Source organism: Myotis yumanensis, unplaced genomic scaffold (genome assembly GCF_028538775.1).
Source record: "Myotis yumanensis isolate MYYU_CA2020_CCGP unplaced genomic scaffold, mMyoYum1.0.hap1 SCAF_7, whole genome shotgun sequence".
Classification (NCBI taxonomy): domain Eukaryota; kingdom Metazoa; phylum Chordata; class Mammalia; order Chiroptera; family Vespertilionidae; genus Myotis; species Myotis yumanensis.
In genome coordinates, this window is record NW_027223758.1 from 55,948,288 (window position 1) to 55,974,917 (window position 26,630).

The window sequence follows — 26,630 nt, forward strand, 5'->3', positions numbered from 1 at the left end:
CCACTGATGGCGCTGGCCCCGCTTGCACCTGCTGCTGGCGCCAGCCCCAATTGCTCTACATTGTCAGTGGGTGTGAGTGGGGCCAGTGCCCTCAGTGCATGGGAGCAGCAGCGGCAGCGGGAGTCGGGTTGCAGGCATACAGGGGACTGGGGGCCGCGGTGGGAGGGGCCGGGGATGGGCGCAGAGGATGGGTCAGGACCTGCCCCTGTGTCCAGAGCAGCCTCATGGCCCACCTTCCTTTCAAGGTGCACGAATTCGTGCACTGGGCCCCTAGTATTTTTATAATTAAAAGTATATCTAATTGCTGAATTTATTTTACACTAAACTTCAGGAACTACTATTTAGGTACTTGTAAAATATGTGTAGGCACAAAGATAGGCCATTTGTGTTTGATGACTATCTCAAATAAAGATAAATGCAGTAGTAAGTGAGAGAGAAAAGTAAAATGTTATGCCCTCATGAGGGGAAAAAGGCATGTGTTGAAGTCAGTTGTAGCCAATTAGTGGTATGTTGCTGCTCCTCTGTCTGGGAGAGTTAGAATGTGAAAAATCTATATATGAAATAAAAGCAAATGTTCTTTTATCCCAGTACTCATGTAACCTTATATAAAGTGTCAAGTGAATTCAAGATGTATGAGAGAGAGAGAGCTAATTACAAATTAAGAGATATATTTTATTCTTTACTCATAAAAAAGGAAAGTTCATAGAGTGATCCAGAAAACTAACTGTTTGTTTGTTTATTTGTTTAGGATGGATTGGATGCTTTGGTATATGATTTGGATTTTCCTGCCTTAAGAAAAAACAAAAATATTGACAACTTTTTAAGCAGATGTAAGTAATTTTTGTGGAGGTTAATTACAGATTATATATAATGAAATCTTGACTTAGATAATTCAAGCCCTTTTCCCCCCTTCTATGTACTCTTTGGTTATTTCATCAATAGTTTGTACATAAAATGAATGAAATGGGAAAGAAACTTTATTAGTCAGTTTGGGTGCTTATTAGGAGAATCTATAAAATATTTTGCAGATTAGGGAATGAAAAGTAAAAGGCTAAAATAAATATATTAAAATAAGCGTATATATATATATATATATATATTGTATATACATGCACATTAAATTTCAGTAAGGTTATATTTATTCTCTATTTTTCTGTTATAAATGAATTAGCTATTATATTTTAAATACTTGCAAGTAAAAATAGATTACATATGAAAATCCCACCTGAGATATAGGAATTTTCTTTGTGAAAGTGGGCTTTTATTTAATTTTTACAGATACTCTTTTCTAAAAACATTATTTTGGACAATATTAGACATGATCATTTAAAATTTTGATTAAAGAACTTATTGAAATTGTTTCAAGAACTTGATAATAAGATTTTAGATCATAAAATCTTCCCTATTCCATTTCTTTATTTCAGTTTCCTAAACCATACATATTGATATATTTAGATTGGGTTGGTTTTTGTGTTGTCTTTCAATTTTGGTTACATATGTTTGGTTATAAAAGTTTTATTTTTCTAAGAATTCAAACGTTTTTACTTTGTTGTAATTTCTTTTATCATTTGTACACTTGTAAGTATAAAGGTTTTTTAAAATTTCTCACATCTTAACTGAAATTGCAGGAAATTTTTATCCTTGTTTACATTTGGTTACCTCCCTACTTAACGATGTGGCAAAATAACCAAGAAGGTGGAGAAACATGACCATTTCCTATTTGATGGGAGACAAAGGATAAATGCTCATTAATACAAAGGGGAGTGTGTAACTTTGTAGAGTTAGGGTAGCAAGAATTGGAATACCTGTTTTCTTAATTTGTTACTCCTTTTGCTATGCAACATTCATTCATAATATTAAGTATGCCTCTATGTTACATTTTATAAGTAGGAACATCAGTAATCACAAAAGAAGTAAAATACTGGTAAAATGAAAATATAAACTGTTTTAATTGATAAACCTGTGTATTGTGTATTTTAGCCTGGCCTTTATTTTTATTTTTTGTTCCTGAAACTTTTCTTAAATTTTATTTTTCAATTACAGTTTACATTCAATGTTATTTTGTATTAGTTTCAGGTATACAACATAGTGGTTAGATATCATATACTTTATAAAGTATTCCCCTGATACTTCCTGTACCCACCTGGCATCATACATAGTTATTACAATATTATTGACTGTATTCTATATGCTGTTCTTTATATCGTATGACTATTTTGTAATTACATATTTGTACTTCTTAATCTTCTTAGCTTTTTTTACCCAATCCCCTATACCCTTTTCCCTCTGTCAACCATCAGTCTGTCCTCTGTGTCTGAATCTGTTTCAGTTTTGTTTGCTAATTTATTTTGTTCTTTAGATTCCACATAATACATGAATTCATGGTATTTGTGTTTCTCTGACTGACTTATTTCACTTAGCATATCCTCCCATCCATATTGTCAAAATGGAAAGATTTCATTCTTTTTAATGGGCGAATAACATTCCATTGTATATGTGTACCACATCTTCTTTATCCAGTCATGTATTTATGGGCTCTTGGTGTATCTTTGCTATTGTAAATAACGCTTCAGTGAATATAGAGGTGCATATATTCTTTTGAATTAGTGTTTTTGTGTTTCTTCGAATGTATACCCAGAAGTGAAATTTGTGCTTTATAAGGCAGTTTCATTTTTAATTTTTTGAGGACCCTTCATACTTACTATTTTACATAGTGGCTGCACTAGTCTGCATTCCCACCAACAGTACACAAGGGTTTTCTTTTCTTCACATCCTTGCCAACACTTGTTTGTAGATTTATTGATGATAGCCATTCTGACAGGTGTGAGATGATATCTCATTGTGGTTTTAATTTGCATTTCTCCGACAATTCATGATGTTGAGCATCTTTTCATATGTCTATTGATCATCTATCTGTCTGTCCTCTTTGGAGAAATATCTACTCAGGTCCTCTGTCCATTTTTTAATTGGATTGTGTGTTTAGTGTTGTCTGAGTTCTTTATAAATTTTGGATATTAATCCCCAATGAGATGTATTATTGGCAGTCAAGAGCACATGCCCAAGTTGCAGGCTCAATCCGCAATGGGGGGTGTGCAGGAGGCAGCCAATTAATGATTCTCATCATCAATGTTTATCTTTCTCTCCCTCCCCCTCTCTGAAATAAATAAAAACATATTTTTTTTTAAAAAAGGAAACCCATGAACCTAAGAGTAAAAATATGGTAGAAAGCATTTGTTTGGATTTAAAAAAAAATAAGTTCAGTAATTATATTTTATGGTAGTGTAATATATATCTATCTATATCTATATCTATATCTATATCTATATCTATATCTATATATATCTATCTTTCCTAATACCGATTACAAAAGCAGCATGATAGCTATGGTAGTTAATAGACAGCTGCTAGCAAAGAAAGAGGACCCAAATAAACAAAATCAGAAATGAAAGAGGTGAAGTAACAACTGATCCCACAGAAATACAAACGATTATGAAAAAATACTATGAACAACTCTATTCCAACAAAATGGGCAACCTAGATGAAATGGACAGATTCTTAGAAAAATACAAGCTCCCAAAACTCAATCAAGAAGAATCACTAAACCTGAATAGGCCAATAACTACTGAAGAAATTGAGGCAGTGATCAAAAATCTTCTAGCAAACAAAAGCCCTGGTCCAGACAGCTTTATAGGGGAGTTCTACCAAGCATTCAAAGAACTAAAACCTATCCTCAGATTATTCCAAAAAATTCAAGAGGAAGGCACACTTCCAAGCTCTTTCTATGAAGCCAGAATTACCCTAATCCAAAAACCAGATAAAGACACCACAAAAAAAGAGTACAAGCTAATATCCTTGATGAACATAGATGCTAAAATCCTCAACAAAATTCTAGCAAATTGGATTCAGCATTACATTAGAAAGATCATACTCCATGACCAAGTGGGATTTATTCCAGGGATGCAAGGATGGTACAATATCCGCAAATCAATTAATGTGATATACATCACATAAACAAACTGAGAGACAAAAATCACATAATCATAGCAATCGATGCAGAAAAAGTATTTGACAGAATCCAACACCCTTTCTTGATAAAAACTCTCAGCAAAGCAAGAATAGAGGAATCACACCTCAACACAATAGAAGCCTATATGACAAACCTACAGCCAACATCATATTCAGTGGGCAAAAACTAAACTCATTTCCCCTAAGAACAGGAACAAAACAGGGATACCCACTATCACCACTTCTGTTCAATATAGTACTGTAAGTGCTAGCCGTAGCGCTCAGACAAGAAAAAGAAATAAAAGGCATCCAAATTGGAAAAGAAGAAGTAAAACTCTCCCTGTTCACAGATGACATGATACTATGCATAGAAAACTCCAAAGACTCCATCAAAAATCTAGTAGACCTAATAAATGAATTTGGCAACGTAGCAGGATACAAAATTAACACCCAGAAATCTATGGCCTTTTTATACACCAATAATGAACCCACAGAAAGAGAAATTAAAAAAACAATCCCATTTACCATTGCACCAAAAAAATTAAGATACCTAGGAATAAACTTAACTAAGGATGTAAATGACCTGTACTCAGAAAACTTCAGGACATTGAAAAAAGAGATAGAGGAAGACATAAGCAAATGGAAGAACATACAATGTTCATGGATTGGTAGAATTAACATCATTAAAATGTCCATAAAACCCAAAGCAATCTACAGATTCAATGCAATCCCCATTAAAATACCAAAGGCATATTTCAAAGATCTAGAACAAACTCTCCAAAAATTCATCTGGAATAATAAAAGACCTCGAATAGCCACAGTAATCCTGAGAAAGAAGAACAAAGTTGGAGGGATCACAATACCAGATATCAAGCTATATTACCAAGCCACGGTTCTCAAAACTGCCTGGTTCTGGCACAAGAACAGACGTATAGGCCAATGGAACAGAACAGAAAATCCAGAAATCAACAGAAGCCATTACGCTCAATTAATATTTGACAAAGGACTCAAGAGCATTCAATGGAGCCAAAACAGTCTCTTTAATAAATGGTGCTGGGAAATTTGGACAGATACATGCAAAAAAATGAAACTAGGTCACCCAACTTACACCATACACAAAAACAAACTCAAAATGGCTAAAGGACTTAAATGTAAGACGGGAAACCATAAAAATCCTACAAGACTCCATAGGCAGCAAAATAGTAGACATATGTCGCAGCAATATCTTTACAGACACAGCTCTTAGGACAGTGGAGACTAAGGAGAAAATTTATTTTGATGGACTACATCAAAATAAAAAGCTTCTGCACAGCAAAAGAAACCATCAACAAAACAAGAAAGCCCACTGCATGGGAGAACATATTTGCCAATGATATTTCTGATAAGGGCTTAATCTCCAAAATTTACAGAGAACTCGTACAACTTAACAAAAGGAAGATAAACGATCTAATCAAAAAATGGTCAAAGGATGTAAATAGACACTTCGAAAGAGGACATACAGAAGGCCAAAAGACATGAAAACACGTTCAAAGTCACCAATCATCCGAGAGATGCAAATCAAAACAATGAGATACCATCTCACACCTGTCAGAATGGCTGTCATCAACAAATCAACGACAAGTGCTGGCAAGGATGTGGAGAAAAGGGAACCCTCGTGCACTGCTGGTGGGAATGCAGACTGGTACAGCCACTGTGGAAGACAGTATGGAGTTTCCTCAAAAAGTTAAAAATGGAACTGCCATTTGACCCAGTAATCCCACTCCTGGGACTATATCCCAAGAAACCAGAAACACCAATCAGAAAGGATATATGCACCCCTATGTTCATAGCAGCACAATTTATAATAGCTAAGATTTGGAAACAGCCTAATTGCCCATCAGCAGATGAGTGAATTAAAAAACTGTGGTACATCTACACAATGGAATACTATGCCGCTATAAAAAAGAAGGAACTTTTAACATTTGCAACAGCCTGGATGGAACTGGAATGCATTATGCTAAGCGAAATAAGCCAATCGGAGAAAGATAAATATCACATGATCTCACTCATATGTGGGATGTAATAATCAACATAATTTGATGTACAAGAATAGATCGATCTAGAGACAAATGATAGGGGGAGGAGGGTAGAGAGCAACCAAAGGACTTGTATGCATGCATATTAACATAACCAATGGACATAGACACTGAGGCAGTGAGGGCTTGCCTGGGGTGGGAATGAATGTGGTGGGGAGGTGGGGGGGGGGGGTCAAGTGGAGAAAAAGGAGACATATGTAAAACTTTAGATAATAAAAGAAAAAGAAAAGAAAAAAAATAGCTGCTACTGTCCACTTATAAAAGCATACAGAACAATTGATGAAATGTTTACTTGCTTTGCCAATAATTTAATTGTTGAGAAAGTGATGAGAGTAATTGCTATTCTGGTTTTGTGATCAAAAGGCTGAATTGATTTAGCATTTGGGAGGTGATAGGGACCTTGAGACAAAGCACTCAGTTTACATTAGACCAGGGACACTGTTGAAATATTGGGTCAGATAAGTCTTCCTTGTTGGGGGCTGGTCTTTGCAATGTAGTATATTTAGTAGCATCCCTGGCCTCTTCCTTGTAGAAGCCAGTAGCATACTTTTGCCCATCTCCATGCCCCCCAGTTGTGACAACCAAAACTGTCTCAAGTCTTGGCCAGATGTCCCCGGTAGGTCAAAATTACCCTCAGTTGAGAACCATCCCTTTGAAGGGAAGAAATGCTGTGCACAGTCAGGCATGTGTTCCACCCTTAGGAAATTTAATCCAGTTTATTGAAAAGACAAATCCTATTAATAGTGATTCTAAATCAGGGGTTCTCAAACTACGGCCCACGGGACACATGCAAATACAAATATTGTATTTGTTCCCGTTTTGTTTTTTTACTTCAAAATAAGATATGTGCAGTGTGCATAGGAATTTGTTCATTGTTGTTTTTTTAAAACTATAGTCCGGCCCTCCAACAGTCTGAGGGACAGTGAACTGCCCCCTGTTTAAAAAGTTTGAGGACCCCTGTTCTAAATGACAGGTGATATTTCAAAAAGGGGTAAATATAAGAAGGTTGCAGCCAAAGAAACCAAGGTTATTACACAGGTCAGATTGGAAAGGATGTGAATGACTGTATTAAGTATGAGTACACATGCAGGTTTAAATGCAAAAGAGTAGCATTAATCTATAAAAATTGTGTTAGGCCAAAAGCCCATGATGATCCAAAGTTCTTATGAAAAGTTCTGAAGACAGTAAAAGTAATTTCTTTTCTCTAAACCAGTGGTTCTCAACCTTCTGGCCCTTTAAATACAGTTCCTCATGTTGTGACCCAACCATAAAATTATTTATGTTGCTACTTCATAACTGTAATGTAGTTACAGTTATGAATCATAATGTAAATATCTGATATGCAAGATGGTCTTAGGCGACCCCTATGAAAGGGTTGTTCGACCGCCAAAGGGGTCACGACCCACAGGTTGAGAACCGCTGCAAACTTTCCCCTTTTTAGAGTTATGAGTTTAAGATGTATGAGAAAATAACAAATCCTCTACGTGAGACCATTTAATATTGGATTACTTTTTGAATGTCCAGTCACTAAAAATATGAAGATCTTTTTTCTTTAAAACTGTAGCTCTTACCTCTTGTGGAGGGAGATACACACAGAAGCAAATAGTAACTTATAAATCCCTTTATAATTGTGGAAGTTTGTAGAGAATGTAATGATACATAGATCTTGAAGGGAATAAGAGAATTCAGAAAGTAACATTTGAGTTGATTCTTAAAAGGTGGGCTAGATTTCTCAATTGAGGAAGAACAGTTCAGGTAGAGAAGAAACAGCATTTGTTTGATATCAGTAGCATGATACCTTTCAGGAACTAGGAGTTTGCTATAAATTGAACTTGGTTTGTGATGAGCAGGAAGGGGTAAGGAGGACAGATGAGGGAAAAGACTGAAATGGCAGGTTGGACCTTTTGGGTTAAAGGATTAGATAAAAAAGAATTACATTGTGTCCTGTTTGTTTGTTGTTGTTGTCATTTGTGTAAGTTTTAAAAATAAAGGAATTGAAGTTTAGGGAAAGAGAAGAAATTTGAGCCACTTTAAATTAGTTTATCCCCCCAGGTCTAGGCAGATTACAACCTAGAATTTTGAATTAACATGCTGATGTGATTGAGGATCTTTAGAAAAGCTTTGGAGAATAGTGGAGTTGCCAGATAAGTAACCAAAGAAAAGACAGATAAATATAGATTTCTGACCAGTGACAGTCTTCAGGCAGAGGCTTGAACTTCTCTTTGTTTACTACAACATCTACTCTTGTTCAAGCTTCATCATCTCACTTGAATGATCACAGTGAATCTGTCTAGTACATTTACTTTTTTTCCTATTTACAGTTAGTTCCCACATTGCTGCCAGAGAATTATTTTTAAATTGCTGATTTGAATAAATCACATCTCACTCCCAGCCTTTTTTATTTTCCTAATGTGGCACTGTATGACCTTTCAAGTTACATTCTTTTCTGTACTACTCTCCTCGTTTGCTTACACCGCAGCCATACAAGGTACCTTTATTTCCTGGAAAGTACCTTGACATCTCCTCCGCAGACTTTTTAGAAGTTGTTTGCCTTTCCTAGAATTCCTTCCAATCCCATCCAGCTAAAGGAGTCTTTATCCTTTAAATTTCAAATAAGCCTTCACTTTAGTTTCCTAACCCATTGGGCTAGTCAGGTGCCCTGCTGCTGGCTGTATATTTTCATGGCATCTTGTGCATTTACCACAGTTAGATTATATTTATTTGTGTGGTTATTTGATTGTTATATTCCCCTTCTTCCTCATCAGTAGATTGTAAATGTCATCAGAGCAGGGGACTTGTATTTTTACTCTTAAACCCAATTGAATATTAGGTACTCATTAAATATTTGTTAAATGTTTTTGAGGTTAAATGCTGACTTGTTAGAGATGATCTAAAAAGTATTTCTTTGTTGATAGAGTTTGGGCATGATCATTAGTTTTTTAAAAATTATTCTTGATTACTACATATATATCAGATATCTGAGCACTGATCATCATAATTAACCTCATAGTTAACATTTTGCCCTATTTGTTTCTGGTATTTTATTTTAAAGAAAATGTTAAGGTACAGCACTGGCTGGTGTGACTCAGGTGGTTGAAGCTTTGTCCCATCCACTGAGGGGGTCTTGGGTTTGATTCCTGGTCAGGGTACATACGGGGTTTTGGGTTAGATACCTGGTCAAGGTGTGTATGGGAGGCAACCAATTGCTCTTTCTCTCTCACATCAATGTTTCTTCTCCTCCCCCTTTCTGTTCTGAAAAACATATTCTCAGGTGAGAATTAGAAAAAAAAAGAAAAGAAAGTTAAGTAACAACTAAATCTTCAGCCTCATGTCTTCCTCTTCCAGAGTTAACCACTCTCCTAGAGTTGATATATTTAATCATTGCTCCTTAAATTTCCTCAAAATATTGATTTCTGTCCTACTATACAAAATCATCACATCAAAATAAACATACAAATAAATCAACAAACAAGCCACACACAATAAGAACGAAATAATTTCAATTGAGCTGTAGAAAATAAAGTTCTTTCTATTCTCTTATTGTAAAGGGTAAAACATTGTATCACTGTATTAAGGGGTATATTACATGTGTCATTGTAAAAGGGTTGTATCTAAAGTTTTTATTTATTTTTCTAAGTTATTATATTTTCCAAGTAATTATATCCTATATAATAAAAGCCTAATATGCTAAGTGTCCAGTCGTCTGGTCATCCATTCAACCAATCGAAGCATAATGTGCTGCCCTAGCCGGTTTGGCTCAGTAGATAGAGCGTCGGCCTGCGGACTCAAGGGTCCCAGGTTCGATTCCGGTCAAGGGCACGTACCTTGGTTGCGGGCATGTCCCTGGTGGGGAGTGTGTAGGAGGCAGCTGATCGATGTTTCTCTTTCATTGATGTTTCTAGCTCTCTATCCCTCTCCCTTCCTCTCTGTAAAAAAATCAATAAAATACATTTTTTTTAAAAAGCATAATGTGCTAATGATATACTAAGGCCGCTCAACCATTTGCTATGATGTGCACTGACCACCAGGGGCAGACAGTCGACCTGTCAACCAGTCGGTATGAGGTGCACTGACCACCAGGAGGCGGATGCTCCGACTGGTAGGTTAGCTTGCTGCTGGGGTTCGGCCAATTGGGGCTGAGCGAGATGGGCTGGACATGCCCTGGAGCCCTCACTCGGTCCCTACCCGCTGGCCAACCTCCTACGTCCCTCCCTGTCCCCAATCCTGCACAGGAGATGGGAGGTCCCTTAGCCTGGCCTGTGCCCTCTCACAACCCGGAACCCCTCGGGGGATGTCGGAGAGCCGGTTTCATTGATTTAAAAATGATAGAGAAATTAATTATTTTCAGTTCAGCATGTTCTCCTGATATCAGTGAATCTGTGTTCATCCAAGGAAGTAAAAACAACTTGACCATGTTTCCTTAGCTCTTTGTGGCATTGCACAAAAGGTACAGATTGCTCAATAGAAAAGTGAAAACTTTTTTTCTCATTTTAAAATAAGATTTCATAATAATTTAAACAAAAGATCAAAAGTTTTTATGGCTTGCAGAAGAGCCTTCTTCATTTTAATGTTTGTGGCTAGTTTTTCCTAAAGGTGTCTCATTACAATTATAAAATCATGTACTGTAATATTGAAATGAGTACTACATTACCTGTAGTAAAATTAAAAAGGGTTTTCATATACTAGTACTTTGGATATGACTTTAGATGTAGTTAGAAGTTTACACTTTTTGAGGAATTATAAGAAACAATTCTAAAAACAGCAAAATTTATATAACTATCTTTTATACACAATACTAGAGGCCTGGTGCATGAATCTGTGCACAGATGGGGTTCCTAGGGGTTGCCTGTGGGGGTCGAGCCCCAGCTTGTGTCCCCAGCCTTGCAGCCCTGCAGCCCCGCCTGGCACCCTGTCATGGCCTGGCGCCACCCCTTACCTGCTTCACCATCCTGTCTGCAGAGCGATCTGTTGGGGCCAGGCTCCCCACCCAGCTCCCTCAGTTCCTGGGAGCCAGGCGACAATCCCGCCCCCGACTGTCGCTGCTGGTCTCCTTCTGCGGGCGATCAGGCTCCCACTCGCACCCTCCTTGACCTGGCACCGCCCACTCATCTGCTCCACCATCCCACTGTGGTCCCAATCTCATCAGGGCCCATCGGTGGGCCGCCTGCTGCCAGCGCCGCACCGCCAACGCCCGCCATGTTCCGCGCCGCCCCCTGGTGGTCAGCGCACATCATAGGAAGCAGTCAAATTCCTGGTCGAAAGATTTTTACTTCTATATTTAAAAAGGATAAATTTCTTGAGTTAGGAGAATATAGATTATATTGACCATATCTTGTGATTAGTATACACTACCATTTTGAAGCTTCTCAGCTGATGAAAAATGTAAAAATACCATTTGGTAGTGTCATTAAAACTTTCTTCTTTACAACTAAATATTAAGGTACATATAAAAGCCTGCATTATTGTGGGATATATCCAGCTAGAAAGCATTAAAATGGAGTAGGGTTTAAGCATGTTTGATTTTATTATTTTTATGAAGTCTATAAATGACTTCCATAGTTTGGTAACTTCAGCTTTCTATGGTGAATGTATTTCTATTTTGGGGTTCCGGGGATAGGATTGTAATTGTAACATTTTGGGATTATTTCTTCAAATTGGATACTGAAGTATAAGAAAAATAGTACTTTGTTGAAGGACATAAGACCAGTAGGTCATCATAGAGAGTTGAGAGCATATTTTTTTTAATATGAAAATTTGACATAAGCTTAATATGGCACTTAGGAAGGTGGGGAAAAGGTAGATTATTCAGTGATTTGTATTGAGGCAATTGGATATCCATTTGAGGAGAAAATGAAATTGCAGGTATTATGTTTATAGTCTTTATCCAAGGAGGTAAAAATAACTTGAAATTATAGGTATTATGTTTATAGTCTTCAAGTAGGGACTACCTTTTTAAAATATTTTAATTGATTTTTTAAAGAGAAGGAAGGCGGGGGAGAGACATTGATTTGCTGTGCTACTTATTTATGTATTCATTAATTGATTCTTGTATGTGCTCTAATGGGGTATCAAACCCATAAACTTGATATATTGGGATGATGCTCTAATTGAGCTAACTGGTCAGGGCCATTACTGCCTTTTTTAAAAAAGCAGGATACCAGATCTAGGAACTAAAGCTGGGGTAGGGATCATCTGGCCTCAGGGCCATATAAGGCCTGCAAAACCATTTGGTCTGGCCTGCCAAGGCATTAGGGGTAAGTTAATTAAATGTTTGACCAAATATAACAGGGTAATTTTTGAGTTGATAATTTTATATGGCCCTCAAATGATATTATAAATGTCCAAGTAACTTTGGCAGAAAAAAGGAAACATTGATAGATTTTGGCATATCAAAACTATATATATATATATGATTTAAAAAAAAAACTATATAAAGTACACCAACAAACTGGGGAAAATTCCAACATACTTAACAGAATTATATTCCTCATATATGAAGAGATTCCCCTAATTAATAAAAATACAAATAATTTTAAAAATGGACACAGTAACTATATAATATCCTATATAATAAAAGGCTAATCTGCAAATCGACCGAACTGCGAACGACTGGTCGCTATGATGCACACTGACCACTAGGGGGCAGACACTCAATGCAGGAGCTGACCCCTGGTGGTTGGTGCACTCCCACAGGGGGTACGCTGCTCAGCCAGAAGCTGGGCTCACAGCTGGTAGAGCGCAGCAGTGGTGGCGGCAGTCGGACATCCCCCAATGGCTCCTGGACTGTGAGAGGGCGCAGGCCCGGCTGAGGGATCCCCTCACCCCCCACCCCCCCCCCCCCGCCTGCCCCCATGTGCAGTTTTCGTGCACTGGGCCTCTTGTATAGTATAAAGGAGAAAAAATAAAAATGACCAATGAGCAGTTGACAGTTGAACAAATGCATTAATATTAATGTGGCTTAAAATTAGAAAAAAATTCTAGTCCTACCTTCAACTTAATAAGAATCAGAATGATAAAAAATATTATCTAGGATTGGTGAGTATTAAGAGTGGAAATTGATGCAATCATTTTGTAGAGCAGTTGGACAGTATATTTCAAAACTAATAATGTTCATGAGAATAACCTATTACTTTTACTTAAAGAAATGTATCCTGCAAAAACAGCTCTGCAAATATACAGGAATTTTTTTCGTAGCAAATATATATTGTTGTTAGAGAAAAATATTAGGACAACCCAAATATAAATAAATAGAATTTAGACAGCTATCCAGTGTGTTTAGTCAAAAGCAATTCACAAAATTTCTTTTATGTCAGTAAGTATATATAGATAACACATTTAATAAAATGGATGCATATGCCTGGCCGGAGTGTCTCAGTGGTTGAACATCGACTTATGAATCAGGAGGTAAGGTTTCGATTCCCGGTCAGGGCACATGCCCAGTTGTGGGCTTCATCCCCAGTGTGGGGCCTGCAGGAGGCAGCCAATCAGTGATTCTCTCTTATCATTGATGTTTCTATCGCTCTTTCTTCATCTCCCTTTCTCTGAAATGAATAAAAAAAATATAATTTTTAAAAATTGAGTTCATAAACCGCATGCAGTTTATTCTACTTCTTTGTTCAACATTTCCTGTTGAATATTCTGTGTAATTATTCTTCAACAAAATTTTAAATGTTGCCTAATATGTCATAGTATGAATATTAAATTATTTAATCTTTACATTAAAAACATTTATTGTAGAAATCTTGGTTCCACATCATATATAATTTCTTTTTTAAAAAAAATATATTTTATTGATTTTTTACAGAGAGGAAGGGACAGAGATAGAGAGTTAGAAACATCGATGAGAGAGAAACATCGATCAGCTGCCTCCTGCACGTCTCCTACTGGGGATGTGCCCACAACCCAGATAGATGCCCTTGACCGGAATCGAACCTGGGACCTTTCAGTCCGCAGGCCGACGCTCTAGCCACTGAGCCAAACCGGTTTCGGCCATATATAATTTCTTTAGGACAAATTTCCAAAAGTAAAATTTACTGGATATATAGTGTGGTTTTTAAAAAGGACTCTTAATAACCATCCATTTGCTTTCTAGAAAGTTAGATTGAAGAGTCTGTATGTGTTTGAAATCCTTATGAATTTTTCGTGACCCTGAAACTATAAATCCTCAACCTTTTGCACTACCTCTTCTGCTAACTTGTGATTATTTAGAGATGGATTAGCTTGTTAGTGCCCTGTCAAGAGCTAGTGTCTTGGCCATTTCATTCCTTGCTTACTGTGCAGTAATATCTCAGTACTTTGAATCGTAGCTTTCTTCTTGGTTCAATACAGTTGATAACCAGAAATTGGTAAGTGAGTCTGATGTTCACCACAATCCTGTTCATTGGTCTGAGAATTAACAAGGGCTTACCAAATTTATAATTTTGTGAGTTTTATTTTGCATGAAACAAATTCTGTAAATAAAGAGGTTGGTATTTATTATGAGGGAAAATATAATGTTATAAGAAAGTGGGAAGTTCTCAGAATTTTTCAGTTTTAGATAGTGTGTCTAGTGTAGGGCTCACAGAAAAAGTAAAATTTGAGAAAAGAATTAAAGTATTTGAGAGAGTTGGCCATACAGATGTTTGAAAGAAGACAATCGCATACAGAGGAATAGCCAGTGCAAAAGGTCTTAATAGAGGAGTGTGCCTGGCATGTTTGAGGAGCAGCAAGGAAGCCATTGTGGCTGGAGAGGATTAAGCAAGGGAAAGCATTGTAGGCTAATGTCAGAGAAGTAAAGAAATAGGGAGGCTAGGTCATGTAGAGTCTTGTAGGCCATTGTAAGATCTTTCAACGTTTGCTCTGGGTGAGATGGCAAGACATTAGAGAGTTTTGAGCAGAGGAGTGACATGATCTGACTTGTGTTTTAAGACTATCACCCTGTGTTAAGAATAGACTATAGAGAGGCAAGGATAGACACAGGGAAATCAGTTAAGAAGCCATTGCAATAATCCAAAGAAGAGATGATGGTGGCTTGGTCCAGCATGGTAGTGAAGAGGATGAGAAGTGATCAGGTTCCAGAAATATTTCAAAGGTAGAGGCTGCATGTTTTACTGAAAGATAGGATGTGGAATATAAGGGGAAAAGGGGAGTTAGTTAAGAATGTTTAAATGTTGGCTGTCATTGAATTTTCATTGAAAACTTACTGACTTTGGAAATAAGGTTTTGCTGCAGACTTGATAATGTTTCTAATTGAATTCAACTTAAAATTAAAAAGCAAAGTAGCACTTTTCTGCAAAACTTAAATGTAATAAAGTCATTTTGACACCTAATTTTGTTTGAATCACAAATAATATCAAGCTGCTTTATAAATTTCCTGTGCTGTTCAGAAATTAAAACAGGAAGCAAGATCTTTTTTCCCACACAAATTTGCAGCAGATATATTTTCTGAGATCACGCTACAGACTTTATATTTATAGTCTGTTTATGGCTCTAAACCTCATAGGCTATTATATAATACACCAGAGGCCCAGTGCACAAAATTCAGCACGGGGTGGGGGAGGGGGTGTCCCTCAGCCTGGCCTGCACCCTCTTGCAATTTGGGACCACTGCCTCCTAACCGCTCGCCTGCCTGCCTGCCTGATCACCCCTAACCCCTCTGCCTGCCTGCCTGCCTGATCGCTCCTAACTGCTTGCCTGCTTGTCTGATCACCCCTAACCACCTCTGCCTCAGCCCCCTCTGCAGCGGCTTCGTCCAGAATGACATCCAGAAGGTTGTTCGGCTGTTCAGTCTAATTAGCATACTATGCTTTTATTATTATAGATTATTCTGGTTCAGGCCTTTCTTTTATCTGTTTTACGTATTGAAATGCTTTAAATGTTATTGTGAAAAATATTTTTGATGGTTAAATAATAATTATATGACAACAGGTAAGTTGTAGCTCCTTAACCAGTTTGGGTCTTTCCAGTCTCTCCTGCTAATCCTTACCACAACCTTGATACTCTGGTAACACAGAGCTTCTTATAAACAGTTCCTCTGTGCCTTGCTTGTATTGCCATCTGCCTATAATATTTTCTCTTTTCTTCTCCCCCACCTGGCTAACTACTGCTCTTCATTTTAGACTCGTTTGAGGTGTCATTATCTCCAGAAAGCCTTTTTTAGCCACCTTTCTTCCAGGCAGGCTTGGGTTAGGTGTCTTTAGTACTCCACAAACTGTGCTTATCTCCCTTATTGTTTGGGGTGTTTTGTTTTGATTTTTAAAAAAATAATTTTTATTGATTTTAGAGAGGAAGAGATAGGGAGACAGATAGAAATATCAGTGATGAGAGACAATCATTGATTGGCTGCCTACTGCATGCCCCACACTGAGGATTGAGCCCGCAACCCAGACATGTGGCATGACCAGGAATTGAACCCTGACTCCTGGTTCATAGGTCAATGCTCAACCATTGAGCAACACCAACCGGGCTGTTCTTTTGTTGTTTTTTTCTGTTTCATTTGTTAGAGTTTGACCTCTTTAAGATAAGAACTTTGTTTTAAAATTATTTTTATATATCTACAGTTATTACTGTAGAGCCTTATGGTAGATACAAATATTTGGGTAGTAAATTAATTGTTTACTATCTATATCTTTCTGGTGCATCTTGCAGTAGATATGTAACTTAAAATTAAGTGTACTTACGTTATTCTCTGTGTGAAAATTCGTTCCGTTGCATGTGCTTATTGGTCATAATGAGCACAAACACTGGATTGAAATGTGCATTTAAAAAGAAAGACCAAAAAATAAATAAATGTAAAAAAATACAAAGAAAGACAGAGTATTATATGCAGCTTTTATTAGGAACTAGAACTTAAGTTTAATAGCTGTTCTGTATTTTGTACAACTCTGAAATGTGAAGCTTTTCCATGTAATCTCATGCCAATGTTGACCATGTAGATTAAAATAGCCCTATTTTAATCTATGACCAAATTAGGAATAGAATATCTATCCAGTGGGGATTTGTAAATTATTGTAGTTTGTAGCATGACAGGTTTATATAAATAATTACAGTGATTCCCACTGTTTTAAATGAAAGTCTAAGTTCAAATAGAGAAATGTAATCATACAAGTATGTGATTGTTTAGCATGTTTGCCTTTGATATCTTAAATTAGTTTCTTTTTTAAAGGATCATCAAAACTGATGATAAAAGAAAAGTTTATGTCATTAATCTAAAATATCTACTCATGGGTTTCAATTCAAATTTGATATGTACTTAAAATACCAATAACTAATTATGTAATTATCCTTAATGTATATTTATAGTGTAATTGTTTTCTAAGATGTTCTGATAAGTCAGATTTTAATGAAAACATTTCAATAGAGTTAAGTCATTCCAGAATTTATTTAAATCAATTCTTTGTACATTAAACATCTCTCTATTTTATAACTTTATACTATATGTAACAAAATAATTTCAATGAATTCCTTTGTTTTTCATTGTTTTTCAAGAGCCTAAATGTAAAATAAGCCGTGTTGGTTATAATGTTTCAGTGATTTAAAATGATGAACTTTTCTTTTCATACAGATAAAGACACAATAAATAAAATTAGAGATTTACGAATGAAAGCTGAAGATTATGAAGTAGTGAAGGTGATTGGTAGAGGTGCATTTGGAGAAGTTCAATTGGTAGGTTATTTTAATATGATTCAAAAAACAGAAACTTTTTAAAATTAAAAAATCCACTTGTATTTTTTAACATGTTATTTTGGAAAATAGCATTTAAAAAATTATTGCTTTAAATTGCTTTAGATATTCTTGCCTAAGGATATGAAAGCCTAGAGTCAAATTCAATAGTGTGAAATATTTTCTCCACGAGTTCATGGGTAGAAAAAAGGTTTCAAGCATTAAAAGAGAAATCTTTACTCCTAATATTAGACTATCTAAAATGCTGTGGAATAGTAAGTTCTATAAATAGGAAGCAACATACATAGCAAGATGGAGGGGGGGAAATATATTATAAAAGAGAAAATCAAGAATTTTTTTTATAACATTGCTGGCTTCTGGAAATTAAAGTTTTGTTATTATCTAATTGAGATACTTCAGCAGAAGAGAAGATAAAATAGCTTAGAACAGTGATGGCGAACCTATGACACGTGTGTCAGAAGTGACACACAAACTCATTTTTTTGGTTGATTTTTCTTTGTTAAATGGCATTTAAATATATAAAATAAATATCAAATATATAAGTCTTTGTTTTACTATGGTTGCAAATATCAAAAAATTTCTATATGTGACACGGCACCAGAGTTAAGTTAGGGTTTTTCAAAATACTGACATGCTGAGCTTAAAAGGTTCACCATCACTCGCTTAGAACAATAATGTTAAATTATTTAACAAGTTGTTAAAAATCATATAACAAATTATTCTAGGAAATATTGAGCTTTAAACTTAAATGTTAACACAAAAGTTTATTATTTTGCATTTTCAATTTTAAAGGTAAGGCATAAATCCACCAGGAAGGTATATGCTATGAAGCTTCTCAGCAAATTTGAAATGATAAAGAGATCCGATTCTGCTTTTTTCTGGGAAGAAAGGGACATCATGGCTTTTGCTAATAGCCCTTGGGTTGTTCAGGTATGATATTACTACTCTTTCATTTTTGCTATAGTAGTTTGTTAATTAAACATATCTGAGAAGCTTAGTTTGTTTTTCAGAACAGTAATAGAGAATTTTTTGGCAATTACAGAATTGTCTAATATACCATTATCTTTAAAGTCATAACATTTAGTTTTATTGAATCAGTTCCATGAGGAAAGTAAGGCCGAAGCAAAACAGTTGTTTCTGTAGAATTTAAATATTAGAAATTTTAAATAATCTGCTTTAATTTGAAGGAAGTCATATATTATTATACTCTAAGTATACTTGTTTAATATTGAAATTTAAATTATTTTCCCCAAATATGAGGTCTTATTTTATTTATTTAACTATTCATCTATTTGTCACTCTCATTTTGTGGAAAGGAAGGAATGGAAAAAATGAGGGGGAAAGTGAGTTCTGCAAGGCCTCCAAATAATATTGTATTCACTTTAGGCTTTTCCATGGAAAGAAGAGCCAGTAGTTATAAGTCCTGGTCTTCACCCCATGGCCTGTCTATGAAACTGTGGCGAGGTTATTTACATCTTTGGGTATCGATTTCCTTCCTTAAAAATATGCAAGTTGGCTTAGATTGGTTATTTTAAACAGTGGATATACTGCAGGTGAAATCATAAAGAGAAGCAGGAATTTAGGGTTAGTTATAATTCTAGATTTTTTTATTGCTGCCTTAACTACAGCAGCTCTGTTTTTTTATCTGTCTTATATATATATTAGAATCCTAATGTAAGATTTCATATGGTAGAAGTAGTCTTCTTCTGGTTTAAAAAAAAAAAAAAGAGAAACTATTGGGCTAGACCATTTCTAATTCCTAATATGTATTTTGGAATCTATCTATCTATCTATCTATCTATCTATCTAATCTATCTGTCTATTATCTATTTATTTACAGTATATAATGAAGCGTATCCTAACTAAGCATCCTAGTAATTGTGATAAAAAGGGTATGGAAAATGTTTAAAGTTAACATAAGGAGGCTTTTATACTTGACTGTCTATTCTTTTTTTATCAGCTGTGTATAGCATGGTTTCCTGGGCTCAGTATTATATGACATTTTGAGCCAGGTAATCGTTTATTGTTGTGGCCTATTCTGTGCATTATAGGATGTTTATCAGCATCCTTGGCTTCTACCCAGAGAATGCCAGTAGCACTCTTCCCCACTCCCACACACCGGTTTTAACAACCCAAAATGTGCTCAGACATTATTGTCTCCTTGGGTTGGGAACCACCAATACAGAAAATATCTGCTGTTCTGTAGAGTTAAGACACATGACATTGTTACTTTTAGGGTTAAATTTACAACTTATGTGCTTGGAATTTTGTTTTTCTTGATACATTGTTTATAAACAAACTGCCACTAATATCAACAATGTTTCTGTAGTTATGGTGTCCAATTTATATCTGGGATAGCCATAAAATGCCACTTAATTTCTTACTTTCCCATATATTTATTTATTTAATTCTCACCCGAGGATATTTTTCCATTGATTTTTAGAGAGAGGGAAAGACAGAGAGAAATATCGATGTGTGAGAAATACATTAATTGGTTGCCTCCTGCACGAGTCTTGACCAGGGCCTGGGGTGGGGAGGAGCCTGAAACCCAGGTACATTCCCTTGACCGGACTCGAAATCAGGGCCCTTAGGTCTGCAGGCCGATACTCTATCCACTGAGCCAAACTGGCTAGGGCCTGAAAATACATATTTTAATGAAAATAACTAAATCTGGGGCCCAGCCAGTGTTGCCCAGTGGTTGAGCATCAACCTGTGTATGCAGCAGGAGGCTGCCAATTAGGTTCCTGGTCAGGGCACATGCCCAGTATGTTTACCTAAAATGTTCTTTTGTAAATTTGCTCTTTTTTTCTAACTTCAATCCTGGTTACATAATAAATACATTTATGCCTGGCTTTCTTGCCAATTTCATATCAATGGAATTTACTCTTCCTGCTTTGAGTCTAGCTGCTGCCTCTTACTGTTTCTTTATTAGTTATTACTTCTCCTCCTATTGACTGCTATCATTTACTGAGCACCTGATATATTAAGTGCTTTTTATATTAACTAGTTTTTAAAACAACTCTGAAAGGCAGTTAATCCCTATTAGGTACAGTCCCAATTTATAGATTAATTTTTGCTTTATTCATTAGACATTTATTAAGCACTCACTGATTGCCAGACATCCAGATTCTGATTGAGCAGCAAATATAAAAGTCAAACAAGATACAGCCCCTTACATTCTTGAAGGGATTATAGTGACAGAGACTCAGGGAGGTTAAGTAAATTGCCCAGTCACACAGCTAATAAGGGACAGCTGAGACTTTTTGAGAATTGTGATTTTGATATAAATCAAACAGTAAACCTCACTAAAGCACAAGTTAAATTAGAACCAAACTATTTCTTTGCTTAGGAGACTTGTATGAAACTATTATAATTTTTAATTCTCAGTATGAAAAATTCAGTTAGTATAGATACATATATATTTCCCTGGCCGGGTTGCTCAGTTGTTTGGAACATCGTCCTGATACACCAAAGTTGTTGCAGGTTTCATCCCCAGTCAGGGCACATATAAGAATCAACCAATGAGTGCATGAATGTGTGAAACAACAAATCAGTGTCTCTCTCCCTCCTTCCCTCCTTTCTTTTCTCTCTCTCTCAAATCAGTCAATAAAGTTTTTAACAAAAGAAACGTAGATAAAAAGTCTCCCCCTAAATTCTCAGAAATAATCACTGTTAACAGTTCCTTTGCATATGCAAGGGTCTTTGTGGTGTTTATGTTTGTGTTTGTTTCTGTTTTTAAAGATTATTACAAGTCCTGCCATTTGACTATTTTAATTAAATATTTTATTAATATTTTTGCAGATTTTTAAATGAAACAGTTTTGCTTAATCTTAATGAATTGTTTTTTGTATTTGTATAGCTTTTTTATGCATTCCAAGATGATCGTTATCTCTACATGGTGATGGAATACATGCCTGGTGGAGATCTTGTAAACTTAATGAGCAACTATGATGTGCCTGAAAAATGGGCACGATTCTATACTGCAGAAGTAGTTCTTGCATTGGATGCAATCCATTCCATGGGTTTTATTCATAGGTAAAGATAAAAATGCTTTAAATTTTCTCATTTGTTGAAGAGAGAAGCTGAAAATACATAAACTTTGGTCAATTAACATTTCCCATTCTAAATCCACCTATTCTCTGTCTATAGACATGAGTGGTATTCCAGAACTTAAAACTTTGAAATTTGTAGTTTTAACATTTCAGTTTATATAAGTGTACTTTTTGCTATCCCTTAATCTGATTATGTAGTTTTTTTTGATGTTCTGAGCAGTAAAAATTGGAAGCTGGTTTTCTGAAGTTTGTGCCAGAGTGTTAAACAATTTTTGTTTTTAATAAAATATTTTCTTTTGATTCGCTTTTATATGCAAATTTTTAAAATACAGATTAATTTGCTTTTAATTAGTGTATATAGCATATTTGTTAGAATAATAATTTTATTTGTTCTGCAAACACCATTTGAATTCATCATGCAGTTGCTATGCTAAGTTCCAAGGATACAAAATGAAAGTGACATAGATCCTGTCCTGAAATTATTTATGTGCTTGTGTTGAGACATGTGTTTCAATTACTTTTTATGTCTAAATGGTACATTTTTTATGGTAATTCTCTCAAATGATTTGATCCTACCCCCAACCCCACTGGAAGAATCAGACTCTACTTAAAGGAAAGGGAATGTTATATGTCTTCTTCTGAGGCATTAACATATAATGAACTTTCCTTGCTGAAGTTTAATTTCTACATGTGGATAGAGAACAGATACAGGTCAAAAGTGCCATATCTACATTGAATGAGGAGAAATGGCCTAAAATAACTGCCTCATATAATTTTTATCAGTGTCTGATCTATTTCAGAAATGCTCTTTTTATTTCCCCCCCTTCAGAGATGTGAAGCCTGATAACATGCTGCTGGATAAATCTGGACATTTGAAGTTAGCCGATTTTGGTACTTGTATGAAGATGAATAAGGTTAAATAATTATATTTTAATTTAGTTTTTGCTAATTCAAGAAAGATGCTTTTTAGAAAATGTTATGAGAATTTATTAACCATAGCTGAACTTATACAGAATTGATGTGACCTGTGTCATTTGTTGAAATAGATGCTATAATTGCAATGTCATATTAGTAACTTGTGATTTATTTTTTTACTCTCTATTTAGGGTAAGTGTAGATTGTCAGATTTACTAAATCCTTTATAATAACTCTCTAGTATACTACTGGTAACTAGAAATGGAAATAGCCCCTAAATACTAACACCAGTGTTAAAATTTGAGTTGCATAAATATTAGATTTCAATAACGTGTGTATTTTTAATATTTTACTTAGCCTTTCAGTGTTTTACTTAGCCTCCTATTAACATTTTGGAAGTCAATCTTAAAAGTTACCTGTTCTCACTATTTATATAATAACATATATAGCTGAAATAGCAGTTATGTTGCTTTATTTTCAGTTGAAACAATTTATATTCTTTGAAACTTATCACAGAACAATATCCAGGAAGTTGTATTTATTATTTTAAATGGAAAATTATTGGTTAGAAGGAAACACTACATGAGAACTTTTGTGTGAACATCTATACTAATACAAGGCTAATATGCTAACTAGACCGGAAGACCTTCCGGGAAACTTCCAGACGTCCTTCTCGACAAAGCCATGGTGGTGGGACCAAGGCAGAGGTGGTTAGGGGTGATCAGGCCAGGAGGGGAGGGCAGTTGGGGGTGAGCAGGCCAGCGGGGGGGGGCAGTTGGGGGCGATTAGGTCAGCAGGGGGGCAGTTGGGCACAAGCAGGCCGGCGGGGGCGGGGGGGGGTAGGTAGGGGGGGCAATCAGGCTGGCAAGGGGGAGCAGTTGGGGGCGAGAAGGCCAGTTTGGGAGGCCAGTTGGGAGCGAGCAGGCCGGCAGGCAGAGTGGTTAGGGGCAACCAGGCAGGCAGGCAGGCTGGCAGGTGAGCGGTTAGGAGCCAGTGGTTCTGGATTGCGAGAGGGATGTCCAACTGCCGGTTTAGGCCCAATCCTAAACCGGCAGTTGGACATCCCCCAAGGGGTTCCAGATTGGAGAGGGTGCAGGCCAGGCTGAGGGACACCCCCTTTCCATGCATGAATTTTATGCACCAGGCCACTAGTTTAATTATAATTCTATTGCATTAATACCAGCTAAAATAAATAACAGGTATGTATAGTTGTTTGTTCTTGACAGTTAAAATGCCTATTAGATTTTCTCTGTGCTTAACACTGTTATGCCCTTTTTCCTTGCTTTCCCATTTTATATTTGTACTAGAGGCCCAGTGCACAAAAATTTGTGCACTTGGTGGGGGAGGGTTCCCTCAGCCCGGCCTGTGCCCTCTCACAGTCTGGGACCCCTCGGGGGATGATCACCTGCTGGCTTAGGCCTGCTCCCCGGGGGATTGGGCCTAAGATGGCAATCACACATCCCTCTGGGAGCCCGGGAGCCCTTGGGGGATGTCCACTTGCCAGCGGGGAGCAGACTTAAGCTGCAGTCAGACATCCTTAGCGCTGCTGAGGAGGCAGGAGAGGCTCCCACCACCACCGCTGTACTGGCAGCCATCAGCCTGGCTTGTGGCTGAGCAGAGGTCCCCCATATGGGAGCGCACTGACCACTGGAGGGCAGCTCTTGCATTGAGCGTCTGCCTTCTGGTGGTCAGTGTGTGTCATAGTGACCAGTCATTCCCAGTTTTTCTGCTGTTAGGGTCAGTTTGCGTATTACCGTTTTACTATATAGGATAGAGGCCTGGTGCACGGGTGGGGGCTGGCTGGTTTGCCCTGAATGGTGTCCCGGATCAGGGTAGGGGTCCCGCTTCGGTGCCTGGCCAGCCTGGGTGAGGGGCTGATGGTTGTTTTCAGGCTGGCCATACCCCCTTTAGGGTGGGGGTCCCCACTGGGGTGCCTGGCCAGTCTGGGTGAGGGGCTGAGGGCCGTTTTCAGGCTGGCTGGCGACTGAAGCTCCCAGCCTCTCCTTTTTTTCTTTTTTTTTTTAAATTCTGGAATTTATTTACCTTCTATAATTGAAACTTTGTTGCTGTCACTGGAGCTGAGAGCTGTCTCCAGCTCTGAGGCCACGGCCTGCTGAAAGCAGGTATCTGGGGTTTGTTTAGCTTCTATAATTGAAACTTTGTTGCTTTCGGAGCTCAGAGCCGGGCCGTGGCAGGCGGGGAACCTTGGCTTCCTCCATCACTGGAGCAAGCAAGCCTCCTGCTCTCTTCAGCTGCGTGGCTGCCGGCCGCCATCTTTGTTAGCGGTTAATTTGCATATCACCCTGATTAGCCTATGGGAAGCGTAGCGAAGGTACGGTCAATTACCCTTTTTGTCTTTTATTAGATAGGATACTCAATTCTTATGTTTTCTTCAGTTTCAAGCATTGTTAAATTGAACAGCTATTTTATTTTATTTTTTAAATCTTTGTTGTTGAAAGTATTCCATAGGTTCCCCTTCCAACCCCGTTAACCTCTTCCTGAGCTCTCCTGTCCTTGAACAGCTATTTTAGTAAAAATAATTAAATTAGCATTTATATATTATCAAATGATTCGTATTTTTGGCCCCTCAGTCTATTTGCGTTAGTTTATATACTTCCCCTCTCTGTGGTTAAGATGGGATTATTATATTGGCACAACTGGGGAAATAATAAATGTTGGCAGTGTGTCTCGTGAGTATTATCACAAAATAAAAATCACTTATGTATACAAACATACGAATATACTGTTTACATAATAAGTATATATGATTAAGGTATTTGTTAATTTTTGTTAAATTTTCATTACATTTTGATAAGCTATTTTATAGCCCAACAATTTTGAGTTCTACAGATTATATGTCATTTTAAATAATTGAGACTTATATCCTAACCAAAATTTGACCTGCAATTCATTTTAGGAAGGTATGGTACGATGTGACACAGCCGTTGGAACACCTGATTATATTTCCCCTGAAGTATTAAAATCTCAAGGTGGTGATGGTTATTATGGACGAGAATGTGACTGGTGGTCAGTTGGGGTATTTTTGTATGAAATGCTTGTAGGTAAGTAAAGGAGAATTTTGTGTACCTCTGAAATAGTTGTTTATCCCAATATTACCACTTAGTTTTCTTCTATTACAGTACTTACTACATTAAGCAGTGTTGATTTTGTTTATAGGAAACAAAGTGATCCAACCCTTTGTGTTTTTAAAAACTATTTAGAACAGTGGTTCTCAACCTTCCTAATGCCTCGACCCTTTAACACAGTTCCTCATGTTGTGGTGACCCCCAATTTCATTGTTAAAAATTGAACATAATTAAACCATAGTGATTAATCACAAAAACAATATGTAATTATATATGTGTTTTCCAATGGTCTTAGGCAACCCCTGTGAAAGGGTCATTCGACCCCCAAAGGGGTCGCCACCCACAGGTTGAGAACCGCTGATTTAGAAGATGAAGGCAACTTTATGTATTTCTTTTTATATATAAAGTGTATGTTTTTAGTTTATGTATATTTAGTAATCTTTAAACAGGTAACATTGAGTCTTCCTTTGAAACTGATTTCTTTTTAATGTGTCTTGTTGTGCTTTTATTTTCCTTGTCAATTTTTCAGGTGATACACCTTTTTATGCAGATTCTCTGGTTGGAACTTACAGTAAGATTATGAACCATAAAAATTCACTTACCTTCCCTGATGATAATGATATATCAAAAGAAGCAAAAAATCTTATTTGTGCCTTCCTTACTGATAGGTAAATAATCTTAACATTGATTTTACTTCTTATTTTGCTGCTCAGTTTTAAAGGTCTGTATCTGAGTACCTATTTTCAAGTATTGGAATAAAAATGCTACCATTCCCAAAATAATTCATGACAGTGAAACCTAATATAATTTCATGATTTTCTGGATGCCTTTTCTGG

General features: G+C 36.7%; 1 protein-coding gene across 2 annotated transcripts in view; it reads left to right on the plus strand.

The window, feature by feature from the left end:
• ROCK1 (Rho associated coiled-coil containing protein kinase 1) overlaps positions 1-26,630 on the plus strand; it is a 137,961-nt gene that overhangs the window by 27,277 nt on the left and 84,054 nt on the right. For both annotated transcript variants that reach the window (XR_011472175.1, XM_070420534.1), the window contains exons 2-8: positions 749-830; positions 17,623-17,723; positions 18,534-18,671; positions 21,601-21,776; positions 22,623-22,707; positions 25,626-25,770; positions 26,324-26,462. Coding sequence is in view for 1 of the 2 variants with exons in the window: in XM_070420534.1 (XP_070276635.1) it covers positions 749-830; positions 17,623-17,723; positions 18,534-18,671; positions 21,601-21,776; positions 22,623-22,707; positions 25,626-25,770; positions 26,324-26,462 (866 nt within the window). In the remaining variant the exon portion in view is untranslated. The remainder of the gene's footprint in view (positions 1-748; positions 831-17,622; positions 17,724-18,533; positions 18,672-21,600; positions 21,777-22,622; positions 22,708-25,625; positions 25,771-26,323; positions 26,463-26,630) is intronic.